General features: G+C 38.0%; 1 protein-coding gene across 5 annotated transcripts; it reads left to right on the top strand.

Moving 5' to 3' along the window:
- The first annotated feature begins 8,183 nt into the window (after nucleotides 1–8,183).
- On the top strand, nucleotides 8,184–18,652 carry LOC131150809 (fatty-acid-binding protein 2). Of its 5 annotated transcripts, none has more exons than XM_058101786.1 (11): nucleotides 8,184–8,442; nucleotides 9,176–9,781; nucleotides 9,866–10,088; nucleotides 10,426–10,501; nucleotides 10,636–10,738; nucleotides 13,792–13,860; nucleotides 16,932–16,968; nucleotides 17,053–17,127; nucleotides 17,245–17,296; nucleotides 17,691–17,735; nucleotides 17,899–18,652. In XM_058101786.1, exons 2-11 carry the CDS (start codon nucleotides 9,264–9,266, stop codon nucleotides 17,994–17,996), a joined length of 1,296 nt encoding a protein of 431 aa, XP_057957769.1. In that variant the 5' UTR covers nucleotides 8,184–8,442; nucleotides 9,176–9,263; the 3' UTR covers nucleotides 17,997–18,652. The 5 variants fall into 5 exon arrangements, 4 of the variants coding, with proteins under 4 accessions (XP_057957769.1, XP_057957768.1, XP_057957767.1 ...); XM_058101785.1 differs by having other exon boundaries at nucleotides 8,215–9,011; XM_058101784.1 differs by having other exon boundaries at nucleotides 8,215–8,442; nucleotides 9,219–9,781.

An 18,652-nucleotide genomic window follows, 5' to 3' on the forward strand; every position in this document is an offset into this window, starting at 1 on the left:
GTGATGCATGTCAATATGGAAAACAAGTTAAATCCTCCTTCAAAACTAAGAAAGTAATCTCTACATCAAGACCCCTAGAGTTAATCCATCTTGATCTTTTTGGACCTAATGACATTGCTAGCATTAGTGGAAAACTGTATGCATTTGTTATTGTTGATGACTTTTCTAGATTTGCATGGGTAATTTTTCTTGCCAATAAAAGTGATACATGTAATGCATTTATTCATATTTGTGGAAAAATCCAAAATGAGAAGGGGATGTCAATTGTACATATTAGAAGCAATAGAGGAAGAGAGTTTAGAAATAAAGAACTTGAAGACTTTTGCAACGAAAATGGATATTCACATAACTTCTCTGCACCAAAAACCCCACAACAAAACGGAATAGTTGAAAGAAAAAATCGAACATTCCAAGAAATGGCTAGAACAATGCTTTACGAACATAATTTACCAAAATACTTCTGGACAGAAGCCGTTAGCACAACATGCTATGTTAGTAACTGAGTCACTATTAGATCTAAAATAGGAAAAACCTCATATGAAATATAGAAGGGTAGAAAACTTAACATATACATTTTAAGGTTTTTGGATGCAAGTGCTTCGTATTAAACGATAGAGATCATTTAGCTAAATTTGATTCAAAGTGCGATGAAGGGATCTTCATAGGATATGCAATGAACAGTAAAGCATACAGGGTATTCAACAAGAGGATTCAAACCGTTCAAGAATCAACCCATGTCGTTTTTGATAAAACAAATCCTTACACATCCAAAACCCCTGTTGAGATAAATGAAGAAAACCAAGTCACTTCCTTTAGAATTGAAAGAGAATTAGAACAACTCAAGATAAATAATGATCAAGACACAAATCATCAAGATACAAATGTAGATCTTCTAGGATCTTCTCCTCAAGAACCTAACCAACTAGAAGAGAAAGAAGATCATGAATTACCCAAAGCATGGAAGTTTGTAAAAAATCATCCAACTGATCTCATCATAGGAAGTCCCTCTCAAGGAGTCAGCACCCGATCTCACCTTAGAAGTGGATGTAATCATATTGCCTTTATATCTTACCTAGAACCTAAAAACTTTGAAGAAGCTGAAAATGATGCAGATTGGATAAATGCCATGCAAGAAGAATTAGATCAATTCGAAAGAAATAAAGTATGGCACTTAGTTCCTAAACCCAAAAATACCACAATAATTGGCACTAAATAGGTATTTAGGAATAAGAAAGATGAAGATGGAAACATTGTTAGAAATAAAGTTAGACTTGTAGCCCAAGAATACAACCAACAAGAGGGTATTGACTATGATGAAACTTATGCTCCTGTAGCTAGACTAGAGGCTATCAGAATGCTCCTTGCCTTTGCTTTTTACAAAAACTTCAAATTGTTTCAAATGGATGTTAAAAGCGCCTTTTTAAATGGATACATAAATGAAGAAGTTTTTGTCAAACAACCTCCTGGCTTTGAGAGCCACTCTCATCCCGATCACGTATATAAACTCTCAAAAGCTCTTTATGGACTTAAGCAAGCACCAAGAGCTTGGTATGAATGCTTAAGCAAATTCCTTCTTGAAAATGGGTTCATAAGAGGAAAATTCGATACCACTCTTTTCTTAAAACATAAAGAGAATGATATGCTAGTTATACAAATCTATGTAGATGACATTATTTTCGGGGCCACAAATGAAACCTTATGTCAAGACTTTGCTCAAACTATGCAGGACACATTTGAGATGAGCATGATGGGTGAGCTAACCTTTTTCCTAGGATTACAAATCAAGCAAATGAAGCACGGAATCTTCATAAATCAGGCCAAATACGTTAGGGACATGCTAAAGAAATTTAACCTTGAAATGGGAAAATCTAAGGCAACTCCTATAAGTATCACAACTAAGCTTGATGTTGATGAAAAAGGGAAAAACATTGACCAAAAACTCTACCGTGGCATGATAGGTGGCTTGCTATATCTCACCTCCAGTAGACCTGACATAATGTTCAGCGTTTGTCTTTGTGCTAGATTTCAAGATATGCTCCCTTCAACCTCACATGCTACTCTGACGCTGACTACGGTGGTTGTAAAACCGATAGAAAAAGCACTAATGGAACATGTCACTTCCTTGGACACTCTCTTGTTTCTTGGTTTTGCAAGAAACAAACCTTTGTAGCTCTTTCCACCACCGAGGCTGAGTACATAGCAGCCGGCAGCTGCTATGCTCAAGCATTATATATGAAACAACAACTTGAGGACTTTCGAATCTTAGTTAAAAGTGCTCCAATTCATTGTGACAATACTGGTACCATCAACATTTCAAAAAATTTGTGTCTCTACTCTAGAACCAAGCACATTGAAATTAGGCACCACTTCATTCGAGACCATGTTCAAAAAGGAGACGTCGAGTTGGTTTATGTTCCCATCGAAAACCAACTTGCCGACATTCTTACTAAGCCTTTCAATGAAGAAAGATTTCACAAAATTCGGCACGCCCTAGGCATGTGCACTCCTTCGGACATACTATAGGGCGTATGTCTTTTCCACTCTTCCTTTCCCTACTCTTCCACTTTAATGTTTCTTTCTTTTCTCCAGGTTCTTGTCGACGAACATAGGGTCCTCGTCGCCGAGAAACCCTCATAATTCGTCGACGAATACAGGGCGTTCGTCGCCCAAAAATTTGATTTTTCGTCGACGAACTCAGGGTTCTCATCGACGAATTTTGTCGGGGTACTTATCTCTTCAAGTTAAAACAACAGAAACCCTAACCCTCTCTCGCACCTCTCTCTCTCTCGACCCTGTGCTACCATTTCGCCGACCTTGCGCCATCACCTCCCACCACCTCCCTCCCTCATCTTCGCCGTCAGCTCTTCCCTCCCGTATACCACCGCCTGTCTCCTCCCTCACCTATCTCCTCCCTCAAGCCCCCAAATCTTCCCTCTCGGCCGTGCCTTTCTCCCCGTCCCTCCATGGCTCCTCGCCCCAAACGTAGGCACCTTCAAACTGAAGCCGGCGAATGATCCTCTCGCCCTACCTCTGGTCCCCCTGCCCTTGCCTTCGGTCCCCCTACCCCTGCTCCGGTAAACTCCGACCCCCGCTTCGTCTCCTCTGAAGCCACCCACTGCTACCAAACCGACATTGTCAAGCGACATGTCGTATATGGCAAAATAGTACCATCTGAGTTTTTATAGCTTCATTTCCCTGCTCTTCTCACCAAGATTCAAGCTCTTGGATGGGATGCTCTCTTCAATCTCGATGACCTAGTGTATGAAGATCTTGTTCGTGAATTTTACGCGAATTTTGTCCCTTCTTATCGCGGCATTGCCGCTTACTCTACCGTTCGGGGCACCGTCATTCAGCTGTCCGACACTACATTCTCCGCGGTACTGGGTTGCAATTCTTATCCTCTTCGTGGCATCCCCAAGTCCTCCTGGCTGACCCGCTTCGACTGGTTCGACTCCCACACGGCACTCAAGCTCATTACCGATAACCCTTGTATCTCCGCACTTGCTCGCCCAAAATCCAAGGACCTCACTGTGGAATTTCGGGTCCTCCATCACATCATCACATATAACCTATGTCCTCGAACCGGTGGCCGAGATTGGGTTACCCTCGGCGACATTTTTTGCATGTATTGTCTATGGGTTGGCCGGGGTATATATCTCCCCTCCATCATCGTTCGGAATAGGGAAGAAGACCTCAAGCGGCAACGTGGCTGTCTCCCATACGGTCGCCTCCTCACAACCTTCTTCAATCACTTCAACCTCATTCGCACCGGCCTTCTGTGTATTCGTCCTACGCCCGAAGATATTTACACTGAAGCTATCTTCGTCGCATGCACTTCGAGAAGGACGACGCCACTAACACGTGGGTCAAAGCCCACGAGCAGGGCCCTATTCCTGTCGATGAGGTTGAGGCTGCCCTAGAAGTCGAAGCCGAAGCCGAAGCCGAAGCCAGAGCGGTAGAAGGCGAGCATGAGGACCCCATCTATGGTCACATACTGACACGCCTAGACGAGCTTCAACATACTATGACTCAATTCGAGCGTCGACACCGCCATCAGTTTGACTCTATTGATGCATCTCTTGCTCGGCTCGACAGCGCTAACCACGCTCATTTCGACACTCTCGACGCCTCTTTTGCTGCCTTGTTTGATCGACTAGGTCGCCCTCCCCAATAGCTTGCTGCCTGGCTAACCCCCCAATTTTGATTATGGCAAAGGGGGAGAAGTAGTTTTTGATTCAGTGTTTAGATGTATGCGGATGTAATCAGAAAACAATTCTAGTTGATGCTATTAAATTTAATCACTCGTTGTAAGCACGGCATATAATTAGTAATGGAACAATCATTGCATCCTTTTGAGTGTAAATGCTCTATCTGCGTATTTGATTGATTGATATACTGAACTGTCATGGTTTATGCAGGTTTAAATGGAAACTATCGCATTTATAAACGACATGCTGCCAAACTTTAAATAAAATACTCTTTCATAAAATGCAAACATTAAGGGGGGAGGATTTTATTTAAATTGTAAACCATTCTATTTAGTAAGGGGGAGCATTTATGTTTTTAAGAGACACTAATGGATTGTCATCATCAAAAAGGGGGAGAATGTTAGACCAAATAGTTAAAGGTCTTTCATTCCTACTATGTTTTGATGTTATCAACCCATTAACTGCTCTCAAGGTCACTAACGTTTCTCTAAGATATGTTTTAGGTATACAGAATGGCATTTGAAGCAACAAACAATCAAAACAACTCATGTCATGACTAGAAACACAAGTCTCTCAAAGCATTCATGAACAATACAACAAATGTACAAAAAGTCATCTGAAAAATGAGTGTGTAAAATAAGAGAGATATCATCTTGTAAATATCTTGTACATAGAGTGAAACTCAATACTAAGAGTAAGAAAGGGGCATATCACACACACACAACAAAATACTAGTAAAGTCATTTTTAAGTATATAAAGAAACCCTCAAACGGACAAGAACCTTTTTAGAAACTTAAAAGGACAAAAATTTAAGAAGGAGGATCTCATCGACGAACACAAGGCTTCGTCGGCGAGTTTAGTAAAAACTTCGTTGACGAAAAGATACCGAGAGACATCTGAATTCAGAACCACAACTCGTTGACGAACACAAGACGTCGTCGACGAATTACGCAAAGGACTCGTAGACAATATACCGAGAGGTACTTGAATTTAGAACCAGCAACTCGTCGACGAACATAGGGCTTCGTCGGCGAAATTGCTTAAGAGCTCGTCGACGAACCAGGGCTTCGTCAATGAATGTCGGGCAGTAGCGAACATTAAATGCTGTGAACTGCTATTTTTAAATCTTGTCTTACATTCATAAATGCCCAACGGCTCTCTAGCGTTGCCCTCGCCCATTCAATGTATAAATAGGAGTAAATGACATTTTACTTAATACCTAGAGAAATCATATTGAAAGAAGAACATTCATTGGTGTTGTCATCTCTAGGGTTTACTTACAAACTCACTTCCCCTCTTCTTGCTACTCTTGGTACTGCATTCACTCTATTGACAGAGGATCTTGAGTAAGGATTTTATTGGTTTAACTACCTCAAGGGAGTATTCAAGTTTACATTTAATCTTCATCTACCTTCTTGTAAACAAAGACTCTTTGTGGGCTATTTTGGGTGTCTCTAAGTGAGCACCTTGTTGAAACTCTTTGTGAGCTGTGTGTATTGGTTTCTCTGCCCTAAGGAGGATTTTAGTGGATTTTGGGAATCCTTGAGTTGGTCTTAAGGCGTGGACGTAGGTGGGGTGCCGAACCACGTAAATATCAATGTGTTAAGCTTTTTTTTTCTCTTATCTTATTTATATTGTTATTGTGATTTGCTACATTTCCTTTTACACAACAATTTTATGCACTTGCTCTTGATAAGATTTCTGTGTTTGTAGAAAGTAATCACATCACGGAAGAAAGTCTATTCACCCCCCTCTAGACATACTAACAGGCCAACAATATTAAACTTACATATACAAAATTGGAATCAGAATTGAAATTATAATCAAAATTTACTGAAATCAAAAAAGGAATGTCAGACTCCCCTCTCACATTTAGTTCGACATAGAATTGGAGTCGAAAGTATATTATAATGTTTTGTATATATAGACATAGGAATCGAAAATAAATATAGTTAATATAAAAAAATATTTAATTAATTTGATATGAAATAATAATATTATAAATATATAATAATTGTATAATATTATTTTATTAATCGTGTCATTATTTTGTGTTCCTCTTTATATTTCATAAATAAACTCTTACTTAATCAAAAATATTTTAAAAATACTTAATTTCTCTTTAATCCCAAGAGTCCCAAGAGAGTACAAGAAGAGATGAAGAGAAGAAATAAAGAAAAAATAATAATTTTAAAAGATATTAGAATTTTCTCTATGCATAATTTAAGTATAGTTTAAGATGTCTTTATCATGCGTGCACTGAACTTAAGTGAATTTAGTTTTCGAGTTGAGTTAATTTTTGAAAAGGAAAGAAGAAATAGGTTTGCGAACTTTAAGGTAATCGTATGAGACAATAACAATTATTATGCTGCTTAAGGATAATCCATTTCTTTCCAAATGAATTACGTGAATCATTCATGGTTTCAAAAAGTAACTATAATTAATTGACCCTTATTCTGAACAAACTTTCCACCAGTCAAATGAGAAAATGACAGGATGAGACTGACTCCAATCCTTCACGCGTCACATGAGAAAAAGTTGGAGTATACTAAAATTGTATTTTGTTGAGAGCATGAATTTTAAATTTTAAATTTAAATAAATTTTAATATAATTTTATATTATATTCATTAATTTAATATAATTCTAAATTTAAAATCTTTTCAAATATAAGTAAAATTTATTTATAAAATAATTTAAATTTCACCCAAATAATATATGAAGATAAACGAGTGATACTCAAAAAAAAATATGAATACAACATAATAAAGGGTAAAAGACATTTACCTTTCTTGAGATTTGATAAAAAGTTAGAAATCCTTTATAAGGTTTCTAAATATTACGGACAAATTTTTTCTTAAAAAATTTATCTTTTTAAAAAATATAAGGAGAGATTTGTGTCTTTTTGGCAAATACGAGAACAAGTTAGAAAGATTCTTAAAATATTTGAAATCTTAAGAAATGTTATTATCTTTTTACCAAAATTCAGATGAGTTATGTGTCTTTTGTCTCATAACAAAATTAATGTGTTATAAATTATCTATGCAAGGCTTTGTTTGTTTTCCCTCTATTTGTTGATAAAACTTTTAAGAAAAAAAAAAAATGAAATTGATGGAAAAAAAGCCCATCCTAATTGCAAGAAGTGTTTTGCCTTGATATGAAGAGGGAGTTGTGAAACAAAATCACAAAAGTTGATATCTTTTTAAGAAATATAATTAATACTTTAATGAATTTTGATATCTAAAATCAAGGAAATTTATGAAATAAAATAATTTGAGAGTGAAATGTTAAGTTAATCCGTACCGTAAACTTATTTTAGTCCATATACTTTAAATTTGTATAATTAAAGACTTGCACTTATTAATTTTATTCGATTGAAGCTGTGATCTAAGCTAATTTAATATAATTATGAATTATAGAATAAAAATTAATGGAAGACACCTTTCGCCCTTAAATTAATAAGTTCATTAAATGTTTAGGTATTATTGATTATGCGATCCAAATTATTTTCTACTATTATGTGCTCGAACACATAATCACTTCATAAATAAAATTACTTGAGATTTTTTTTAACTAAATTCATAACAAATAATAGTGGTTCAACATGAAATGCTTAATTGAACATTTTAAATAAGGAAGATTCACTTATATTTTTAGATTTAATTAAGATAAAAAATACATGAAATTAGTAAGTCAAGTTGCTAATTGGACAAGCAAAAAGTATAAGGACTAAGATAAATTGTACTTATCCAATGTTTAGAAAGATTTTAGATTTAAATTTATATTTAATTTATATAAGATATAATATAAAAATATATTTAAATTTAAATTCAAGATCTGAAATTCAACCTCTTGTGATTTCACCCAATTGATTTATTAAAAAAATTATTTTTAATTAATAAATTTTTTTTAAAAAAAAAAATCATTTGAAAAACGTGTTATGCCCGCAAAAGGCGTGACGCCGAAAGGCAAATTTGTTTTTGCATCTTCTTTTCTCATTTGTTGGAAGCGGACCGACGTCTCCTGTTTCACCTTCCCCCTTCCAACTAGCATATTCCTTTCTGTGCTCTCTCTCTCTCTCTCTCTCTCCAATGCGCATGGCAAAGCCCTAATTCCCACATTCATAATCGTCGTTCTTTTAATCCGGCGTAAACCAAGTGCACCCCCATTCCTTCTTTTTTCGTTCGCGAGTCATCTTGATCTCGCTACGGAGCCCTCTAGCATTGTTTTCTCAGGTTAATTCATTTTCGTTCTTTTGCTTAAGTTCTTTCATTCGATGTTTCAATCCATTAGTTACATTTTCTTTTGGAATGGATGTAATGCGACCTCATTCTGTTCATACCGGAGTTTTAGATGAATTCCGTGCATTTTGGGTTCGCTGAGTGCTTAATATATATGTTTGTTTGTTCTTTGCGGAGCCGTGGGTTTCTAATGCGAAACTTTTCAGCGTTTCTTTCGTTGACTTCTTTGGCTACCTCTGATTGATTGTGTTGCGTGATTTGGCGTCAAACTAGATTATGCGCGCGTGTTATTTTTGACGCCTTAAACCATTGATTTGATTCCCACAACGAAAGAAAAAGCTTTAAGTTTGAAACATTTTTTTCCTTCATCAATCTCATTTCTTTCAAGCTAAAAGGTTTGTGAGTTCTGAACTTGTGATATGTTTTTCAAGAAATGGTCAATTTCTTTTGATCGTATACTTTTCCTTCCTTCATTGGTATTGAGCTCCTCATACTCCCAAGAAAGGGGATGATGATCCATCGCATGATAGATACCCCTCTAGATCACGTGTATTTAAAATTTGGTAAATTTCGTGATCTTGGCGTTTTGATTTTATATGCTTCTATGAAATTTTGCAAAGTGATGGATCTGAATCTTTTTTTTTTTTTTGCTATGTGGTACCTTTTGTTCATTGCCCTGCAGCTTTTTTCGAGTCTTCTTTTGAACTTATTTAGAATCTGTTTGCAGGTGTTTAATGTGTGCCTCTGTGTGTGATTTCCCTCATTAAAAGGTTTTCAGGAGTCCCTATCTTACACTAAGCAAGGCATTACAGAATATGCATAACAGCTGGTTCTTTTTTATGGATCTTGATGGTGGGTCTCCATACATTGTTCCCACGGATCCCCTCAATTCATATGGAATCGGGAGTCGTTTATTTTCCCATTTTGCTTCATTTGCTGACAATTCTATCTACCAGTCTCAATACCTACATGTCCCTGGAAGTGTGGCTCTTCAAGAAGCTTTTAACTGCATTTCCAAGCTTGCTGGGGCTTTAGTTTTTTGGTTCTCTAGTAGTTCAAATTACAATACTGGTCAGAAATTGTCAGGAAATTCACATGGTTCAAAACCTCCAAGCTGTAAAGCTTCTACCCAAGTTAAGTCGATCAGTTCTACTACACATAGTCTTAATGGATTTTGCTTCAAGTTTAGATCAAGTGGACAGTCTGTCACCCCCGTGCTTTTCAATAAGATATCAAAATTCACCATGAGACACCTGTGCAGAGAAGCTGAATGGCTTCAATCATTTCCTGTGCTCTCATTGGCTGCTGCTCTGGTACCACCGTTCAAGAATGTGTATGTTATTGCATTTCTCCCCTACAAGTTAACTATCTTCCATATCCATTTTTCTATTCTAATTTCTTGTAGATTGCAATCCAGATCTCCGGAGGTATTAGCTGTTCAACTGGAGAATCCTGATGTACAAATGCATGGATGCATGGATCAAAGGCCTTGTGAGGTTGGGCATCAAGGTTGTGCTGATCTTTCCTTCCTTGATTTAAAGTGGACGAGACCTGCAGTTGAGCCTAAAACTGGCATTGAGTTCCCCATAATTTTGGACAGCATTTTAGATGGAGAGAATAATTCCACTTTATCTTCAGAGGTCAACAATTTAAATTACTTGTTTCTATATTGGTGATTTTGCTGGCCTCTGAGTTATGTTTTACATCAACAACTATTTGGAATGCCCCTTAACCTGCATTTACTGTAGCTTATGTGCTTCTCCAATCCTTTTCTGATGCCCTCTTAACCTGATGGCATTAGACGTCCATTAGTTATGTTGTCTGCATTTCTGGATACATTTGTTAGTCCTTGTAGTGAATCTTTTATGAATGCATATGCATAATCTGTGCGAGCATTATGTCTCTTTGCGTTAGAGAGTTTCTTGATTTTATCTTTGTATTTACTTTGAACTTAAACTACTCCCACACGATTTTTAGGTTCTTGTTGGAACTGGTTCCAGAACCATGACAATAGTCAGAATAAAATCACTTAAGGTCTATGCATTCGGTTTCTGTAAGCATTTTTCCCACTCAAAAAATTTCTTTTATTTTACAGGATTTATTCTGCTAAATTTTTATTAATCTTCCAATTATGCTTACCCTTTTTTTTGGGGTTTTGGGGGGGGGGGGGGGGGGGTTGTTGTCTAGATGTTCATCCTTACTCTGTCTGTGAGAAATTGGGTCCAAAGTATGCTTCTATTCCAATCAGCGAACTGAACAAATGCCGGGATTTCTATGAAGATCTTCTCAGGTAATTGAACAAGCTAGTGGTGTTTTTTCTTATATTTTCCTAACAGTGTGATTTTTTAATGTTTATTTTGGATGACTGATTAAGTGTTTGTTTTTGAAAATAGTTTTAGGTGAGGTTTTATGGGATGGTAGCTTCATTTTATTTAAAATTCTTGCTTATTTCCATCATTTTGGTTTATGAATGTAACAGCCTAAAGTGGGCTTTAATAATAGCTGATTTTACTCTAAGGCATGATTTATGCACTCTAATTTCCACGGCGGCTAAATATTTTTTTTATGTGCTCTCTGTGACAAGTATTCTTTAGCCTTAAAGCAATATTTCATGGATTCTCTAAGGTTAATGGTTCCACTTTTCTCATGTCCTTCAATCCACCCACTTCCAATGGATGTATCTGCTGACTTTGCATCAATATTTAACCCTGAAGTCCCACTAGGTGGCGTAGCCATCCTTCTTCACTATCTTATTCCATATTATTTTATGTTTACTACTACCCCTTGTAATGTATGTGTGTGTCTCTATATTTATGTAAATATATATATATATATATATATATATATAAATATTAAGGCTGCATATGTAGAAGCTAGTTTTTTAACAGTTTGTTGCTCCAAGATTCATTGCTATAGTTTCCAGAATGTGAGAGAAAGAGAAAGCAATCATATGCTTCTCTGTGTGCTTGAGCCTTGCCCTTTGAATTATGGTAACTTAAAACAATGTTTAGTATGACTCCAAATGTACTGACACATGAACTAACCAAAATCATTTTCTGAACATATCACTGTTCTTTAAGCTTGTAATGGGGCATGCCTTGTCATTAAGCTGGTTAGTGTTGAACCATTTTTTAATTTATTTTTATTTTTATTTTTATTTTTGGCGGGGGGGGGGGGGGGGGGTGGGATAAGTGAGAGGAACTTCACTGAAGGGCACCAAGGGGTGCCAAGCCAAGTACACAATGAGTCTTTTATAAACCAAAAATCAACAAAATCCAATACAGTTTTGTGTTCTACAATTATTATCTCCTGTGTACCAAAATAAAAGACACTTAAGTTTTGATGATCAAAGTTTCTTATCCTGCCCAGCGTATTATATTTCTTTCTGCCTCACTGTTTAGAAAATCCTATTGAGGATGAGTCTAATGAGCTATGCAAGCAGTAGGGGACCATCCAAGCCCACATCTCATAAATAACTGGATCTTTGACTGCTGAGGACAACCAATCATCACTAGAGCCACTTCCCATGACTGGAAAGTAGAAAATGCAGAAGTCCATAGAAAAATTGCGTGGTTGAATTTTCTCCAAATCTTGAGCTTTTTTAGTTGTCTATGTGTAGAACAGGTATGGGAAATCAAAGAGAGAGAGAGAGAGAATTAAGGGAGTGATATGGAATGAAAAAAAGCGCAGAAGAAAGGGGGAAGAAGAAGGAAGAGAGGAGAGGGAGTGGCTGCAAGAGACAGAGGGAAAACAGTCTGGAAATATGATTCAAATCTGATAACTGTCTCATACAACCCCCAAGCGAAGTATTAATACCTACAACTAACTAAAACACAAAATTGCATAAACCCCCAGCTAGGGGTGAGCATAATTCGGTTTTCACCGAATTACCTGAATTAACCAAACCATTTTGGTTGGTTTGGTTTGGTTTTAATTTTAGCTAATTTTCAGTTTTTGATTTTCAGTTCGTTTTGGGGATTAATTAGAAATTAGAACACAAAAACCATGAAATCAGTTGATTCAGTTCCACTTCCACTCTTCCACTCATTGTCTCTTGACTCTCTTCAGCTCTTCTTCATCATTGTTGAGTTTGCAAATCATCAAATCCCCCTCTGGGCTCCGCTGCTGCATCCGCTCTGCCTCTGCCTCTGCCGCTCTGGCATCTGCCTCTGGCTCTGGCTCTGGATCGCAGCGTCGCTGCATCGCCTCATCCTCCTTGATGTCATCATCCTCACCTCTTGGCGGTTAGCCCTTGATCCTCCCCCATCATCCACTCCTTAGTCCGGCAAGCTCCCACTTCCCTTACAAAGCATGCACTTATTTTCCACTTTGTTTAAGGTGAGATTTCAGAAATGGTTTAATCTCCCTAATAGATATGAAATATCTCCTTATATTTGCCGCATTTGTGCCACGGCAACAGCAAGAATTGGCCGGAATACTTATTCAATCCATCCCTTTCCTAGAAATTCAGTTTGGTTAAATATTCGGTTAACTGAATTAACTGAAAATTTGGTTTTGGTCGGTGCATGTTCGGTTAAACACTCTAATTCTGCCGGTTCAGTTATTAGAATTTCTTAACCAAATGTTTTCAGGTAATTTGGTTAATTAACCAAATTATCCGTACCGACCGAATGTCACCCCTACCCCCAGCAAAACAAGAATCTGCACAGCAGGAAAAAAAGTCTAATACTATCATAGTTCTCTTAATTCTATGCCTAAATTATGCCAAATAGGCGACCTGACGTATGTAGGCAGTCCTTGGTCACATTGCTTTGATTTTAGCCCTATAATGAAAAGATGCATTTCAGCAAGGTTTACTAGTGATAATGAGTGCTTATATTCTGCGGTGCCCCTATTATTTAATGATCTTGCATTTCTTTCATTTGGTCTTTAAGCTTATGTTTAGAAATTAGCCATATTTATTTAAGCAGTGAAGATGAGATTGGCATTGCAGCTTTGAGAATTGAATTTGAAATGGCTATGTTGATATTATTGAGTAGCTAGAAGGGCTCTTGGTATTTTTGCTCCCAATGCCTTGTGGCCCTTGTCCTTTGTTAACATTTATATTTACTTGGAACCAGTGGTCATGCTTTTTTTTTTTTATTGTATGATTTCTTTTTCTTTAAACTGTTTGATGATAGTTGCTCACCTTAGGCAATGCATAATCTTGAAATGAACCTCTGTTTGTTGGTCTCACAGCATAGGATACTTTTCTGCTGTCTTGCTGATTGTGTGAACTTGGAAAAGATTGCAAGTTGAATACCATGTCGTATTAATTTTCTTCTCTCTAGTGGAAACTTATGTCCCATTTACTTATTTAATTTTTTTTTCACTGTTCTACAGGGAGGACATTAGTATGACTGTCAGGCTTGTAATAAATTGCAATGGAATGAAAATCAATACTGTGAAAGAGTAAGTTATACCATCTTTTGAAAACCACTATATTAACGTAGAATTGTTAGTACATGTTATATTTCGACTCTACTTAAAATCTTAAGCTATTGGGTTGTTGGCCAACAATGTATATTAAGCCTTAATGGCCCCCTGCACATGTAGCTCAATTGCACAATAGGTTCTTGGAAGGTCTTGGTGTCCTTTGGGGGATCTCTTCAATTCCGACGTTAGAGGATGGGCGTGAGAAGTAGAAAGGGATTTTAGAGATAAGGAAGATTTCTGTGTTGAGTTAGGTATTGAATGCTTACCTTTTGGAGAATGTATATTTCCTTTTTATGGCTGAAGGCTACTACCTGGCAGGCTTACCTTGAAGATGCAACCACCCCTCCCATGTCCTTCCTTTATGTGTTGTGTGGGTGGTTACAGTATATACTGGGGCTCAACTGCCCACTTCTCTATGCATGCAGGTTTGCTGGCATGGGCAAAAGTGCCCTAATCATGGGTTTTGGTTGGTTATTCAGTTTCTTCCTAGGTCGAGGTGACTAGGCATGCCATGTAACCTGTACCTGGTTGAGGTGCTCAGGTCTGTCATGTGACCTGCTCATGGCTGAGGTGGCCCAGGTCTGCATGTGGCGGAGGTGACTAGGCGTGTGTCTTGCTCCTGGCCAAGGTGCCCAGATCTGCCATGTGATATGCACTTGTCTGAGGTGACTGGGCATGTGTCTTGCACTTGGCCATGGTGCTCAGGCATGCAAGTAACCTGCACATGGCCAAGGTCCCCAGTTCTGCCATGTGACCTGCATGTAGGAGTGTACAAAAATTATCGAAAAACCGAAAACCAGACCGAAAACGAACCGAAACACATTACGGTTCGGTTTTTCAGTTTTTCAGTTTATAGTTGCCTGTTGGATCGCCGGTCGCCGGCGAGAAACCACCTCCGAATCCACCATCGCTACCAAAGTCGGAATAACACCCAGCTCCACCAGCAATTTCCTCTTCTTCACTTCTTTTCCAACGAGTCACTTGAATGGTTAAAGGAATTTCATCGCATGCAGGGAACCAACCATACGAGCCTCGTTAGATTCCATAGAATAGAACCCATGCGAGCCAGCATGCTGCTTCTTTTTAATTTTTTTTTTTTTCTTTAAGTGCTGTGTTCAGTACATTTATATATGAAAGTGACTTCATATTGCTTCTGCCCTTTGAGAACACAGGGTTAGAAACCATTTGAGGCAACGCAAATCCTCTCTCTCTCTCTAAAAAAAATAAAATAAAAGCAAAGACAAAAATAAAAAAACAGAAGACAAAAAACTTAACCCAAAATGGCCGAAGTGACTTCATCTTGCTTGTATATTTCAGAACACAAATGGGTTTCAAACCATTTGAGAGCACTTCAAAGTTTAAATCCTCTCTCTCCCTCTCTCTCTAAAAATTCCAAAAAAGAAATAAAGCCGATGGCTTCATGGTGAGATGCATCCAGGAAGGTCTTGACTAGCTTTGCCTTTGGCATTAGGTCGGTAGTTTTGGGGTTTCTTTAATTTAAATTAAATTGATATCTATTTTGGATGGTGGCTCCGTTATCAAGATTCAAGAACTCCAGATCTATTCTGTAACAGCATTCTAACTTATTAATTTCTGTATATAATAATATATATGTTTCTGTGTGTGAAGGAAAAAAACTGAAAAGGAAGAAAACAGAGTAGGGAAATGTAAGAACAGAGGATGTGGGGATAATGACTACTGGAGGTGATGGTGCTGCTGTCTCCTTCTCTTCCCAATTACTCCTGAAGTGAAGCCTCTTCACCGACCTCTGCATCACAATCCCATCGTCTTGATAACTCCCTCTCCCCATCTCTCCTTCCTCGATTTTCTCCGTTTCAAATTTGATAGTCCTTGGTTGCCGATTCGATCGGACGGCCTGCAGCCCTTCCCGGCGGCCTTCTTGTGCAGGAACCACCTGACCAAGAGAAGAATATGAGATCCCACTTGATGCTAGCCATCCCACATCGGTTGGAAATGGGAAGAAAACAAGTTTCCTCACCTTATATATTCTAGTTGGATCCTCCTTTCAGCATGTCTCATGCGCTGGACTATGCATTCAAAGCCTTGGCCCAATCAGAATTATAAAATTGGCTGTGGCCTTTTGGTCCGTGAATGCAGCCCAACTTGGGCTCAGCAGATCAAGAAATAGTTTTTTGGCTTGATAGTTCAAAATTTTATAAAACTGAAAATAACCGAACCGAACTGCAAAATTAATGGTTTGGTTTCTTTATAAACCGACAGTATTCGGTCCGGTTTCGGTTCAATAGTTTTAAAAACCGAGGAGTTCGGTTTGGTTGATGGTTTTGGCAATAACTGAGCCGTAACGAACCGTGTACACCCCTACCTGCATGTGACTGACGTGACTGGGTCTGCCGTATTTTCTTGGATTATTTCTTTGACTCAGTTGGGTTCTATTCTTAACATATTTGAATATTAATTGGTTGAATTTCCTTGTGCCCAAGTTTGCTGCAATTGTTATCTTATCTCATAAATAAGATTCAAAAATAGAACTGCATGGCTCTGAATCAATTTTTGAGTCATAGCCCTAATTGAATTTAATTTGCATCCAGTTTCAAACCTAGCCCAACCTGTTGGAAGCCTTGACATTCTGGTGGCTTTTAATTCCTTTCTATAATAATCAAGATGGTTATTAAACCATTCATGATTAGATCATTTTGTTTGAAGTCTCATTTGCTGTACTGCGAAAGCTGTACCTGCAGAATGGTTTGCTTGGGCTTGTGTGGTGGCAGAATCTGTTGTTTTGGCATATAACCAAACTACTAATACATTCTCAGCCACAGCTTCAGCTAGGCATGGGTTCACCACTTTTATTGTTGGGCTGTTGAGTTCTGTGCCTGCATGTTACATTTCCTTACATTTAACATGCAAATGTTGATATTACTCAAACAAATATGTTCTTTGACATACTTCTGCACGATTCTGCGCTATAACAGCCTTGTATCTCTAGAGAGAATAATTCATGTTTTAAGCATTGATGAATAAAATATTGTTATTTTTCATGTGTTTTCTCATTCTATTTCTTGCAGTGCTTTTGAGAAATCCCTCCGGAATCGATTGCTGAAGGTATATCTTCTGCTAGTGAGAGTTTTTTTCTGTAATCCTTTCCTGAATATTTATTGACAGCATTCCTGTCCATTATTTCTTAAGATGAATCCAGACACCGATTGTCACTGCTTGAGGACATTTGGATCTTGCTTCAAACAAGATATTCCATTGCCTGCGGTAATGTACCATTCTATTACTTGGCACCTATGCACACACACACACACATATATATTTGAATGTATACAATTTAATAATGTGGCAGACTTAGATCTGACTCCTATTGGAATCTTGCAGGGAACTACAGTCGATTTTCGAAGAACGGCTGATGGACAACTGGTTACTGAAAGTGAGTGGTTCATTGATAGGAAATCTTCATGATGTAAATATGTATGAGCTGCTGATACACCCCTGAGACACTCCAATTTCTAAATTTTCGCTCTCATCTTCAAATAATAAATGGCTCATCTGTCTTTCAGAATTAGTCTATCTGATTATAATGAGGTCGCTAGGATCATGGCTAGAAACATTAGGAATGTGTTGCTTTAAAGATTTTAAGGCTTCATTTCACTGCTTCCATCTCCTGTCTTCATCATTCAAATGGCAGATCTGCATCCTTTTTTTTAATTTTTTTTCCTTCTGCCATCTCATCTTTGAAGTATAACAGTCGTGCTAATCTTTTGGATTTTATAAGCACTAGAAAACTATACAGAAGTAACTTACAATGAATCGTTGCATTGCAGTTGGAGGCAATCAGATTGGAGCTGTCCATAGCAAGGACTTGTGCAGTAAGCTAATTGCCCTTTCTATATCCTATAATTTCTATTCACCCTTTTTCTTGATATGGTAGCATAGTGCAAAAAGGTAGAATGAGCAGATGGCAGGGGAGAGAGAATGAGTTGGGAAGCGAGAGTTTTGAGATTCTAATATTATATATCCATCCATTTTCAGGGGCGTTCTTTGACATGTACATAGGAGATATACCTGTGTCAGAGCAAACCAAGGAGGAAATCGGTATGAACGTTGCTGGTATAATGAGGAGGTGCTGAGGAGCTTCTTCTCAACCATTTTTCTCGTGTTTTAAAAGGGCCAAGTGGTTTCTAGCATTGCAAACTTCCCGAAGCTTCACAGCTGCGGCATTGATGGCAATGCTTTCCAGCCAGCAGTTTTATGCAGCCAAGGGCAACCAGGCTGTCATTGATATCACGGTTAACAAAGTTAGGGTTGTGGTCCCAGCGCATACTGCCAAAAAGCGACGCTGGCTCCATACTGGTAGTTGGTTATGGTCGAGGGTTGGCTTAGTTTACTAAGTTAGTGGGATTGGTTTAGCTTGGGGGAGAAAAAATTAGGTCCTCCCGAGGACAATGGTGGTCCTCCTGTCAGGCCCCTTGGCCAATGAAATCACACACAGTAATTAAGTAGGGTTTACCTGAATACTATAGTACTTGATGCCATTTCATTGGCTGGGGAGGGCTGATAGGTGGACTGCCGCCATGATGAGGATGGTTTTGTTCAAACTCTGGTTCTTCATCCTACACTTCTTTGTTTATCTTTCAGGGGATCTAGGGAATTTTATTGTTTTTTGTTTTATGGGTTTAAATTTTAGGTCCTCCCTCTCCCTTTAGAGAGAAGCAGGGTTGAGGGACTATCTCAGTTCCCACAAAAATAGAAGTTAATAAAATACAGGTCTCAATACTTCAGGCCC

Source organism: Malania oleifera, chromosome 3 (genome assembly GCF_029873635.1).
Source record: "Malania oleifera isolate guangnan ecotype guangnan chromosome 3, ASM2987363v1, whole genome shotgun sequence".
NCBI lineage: Eukaryota > Viridiplantae > Streptophyta > Magnoliopsida > Santalales > Ximeniaceae > Malania > Malania oleifera.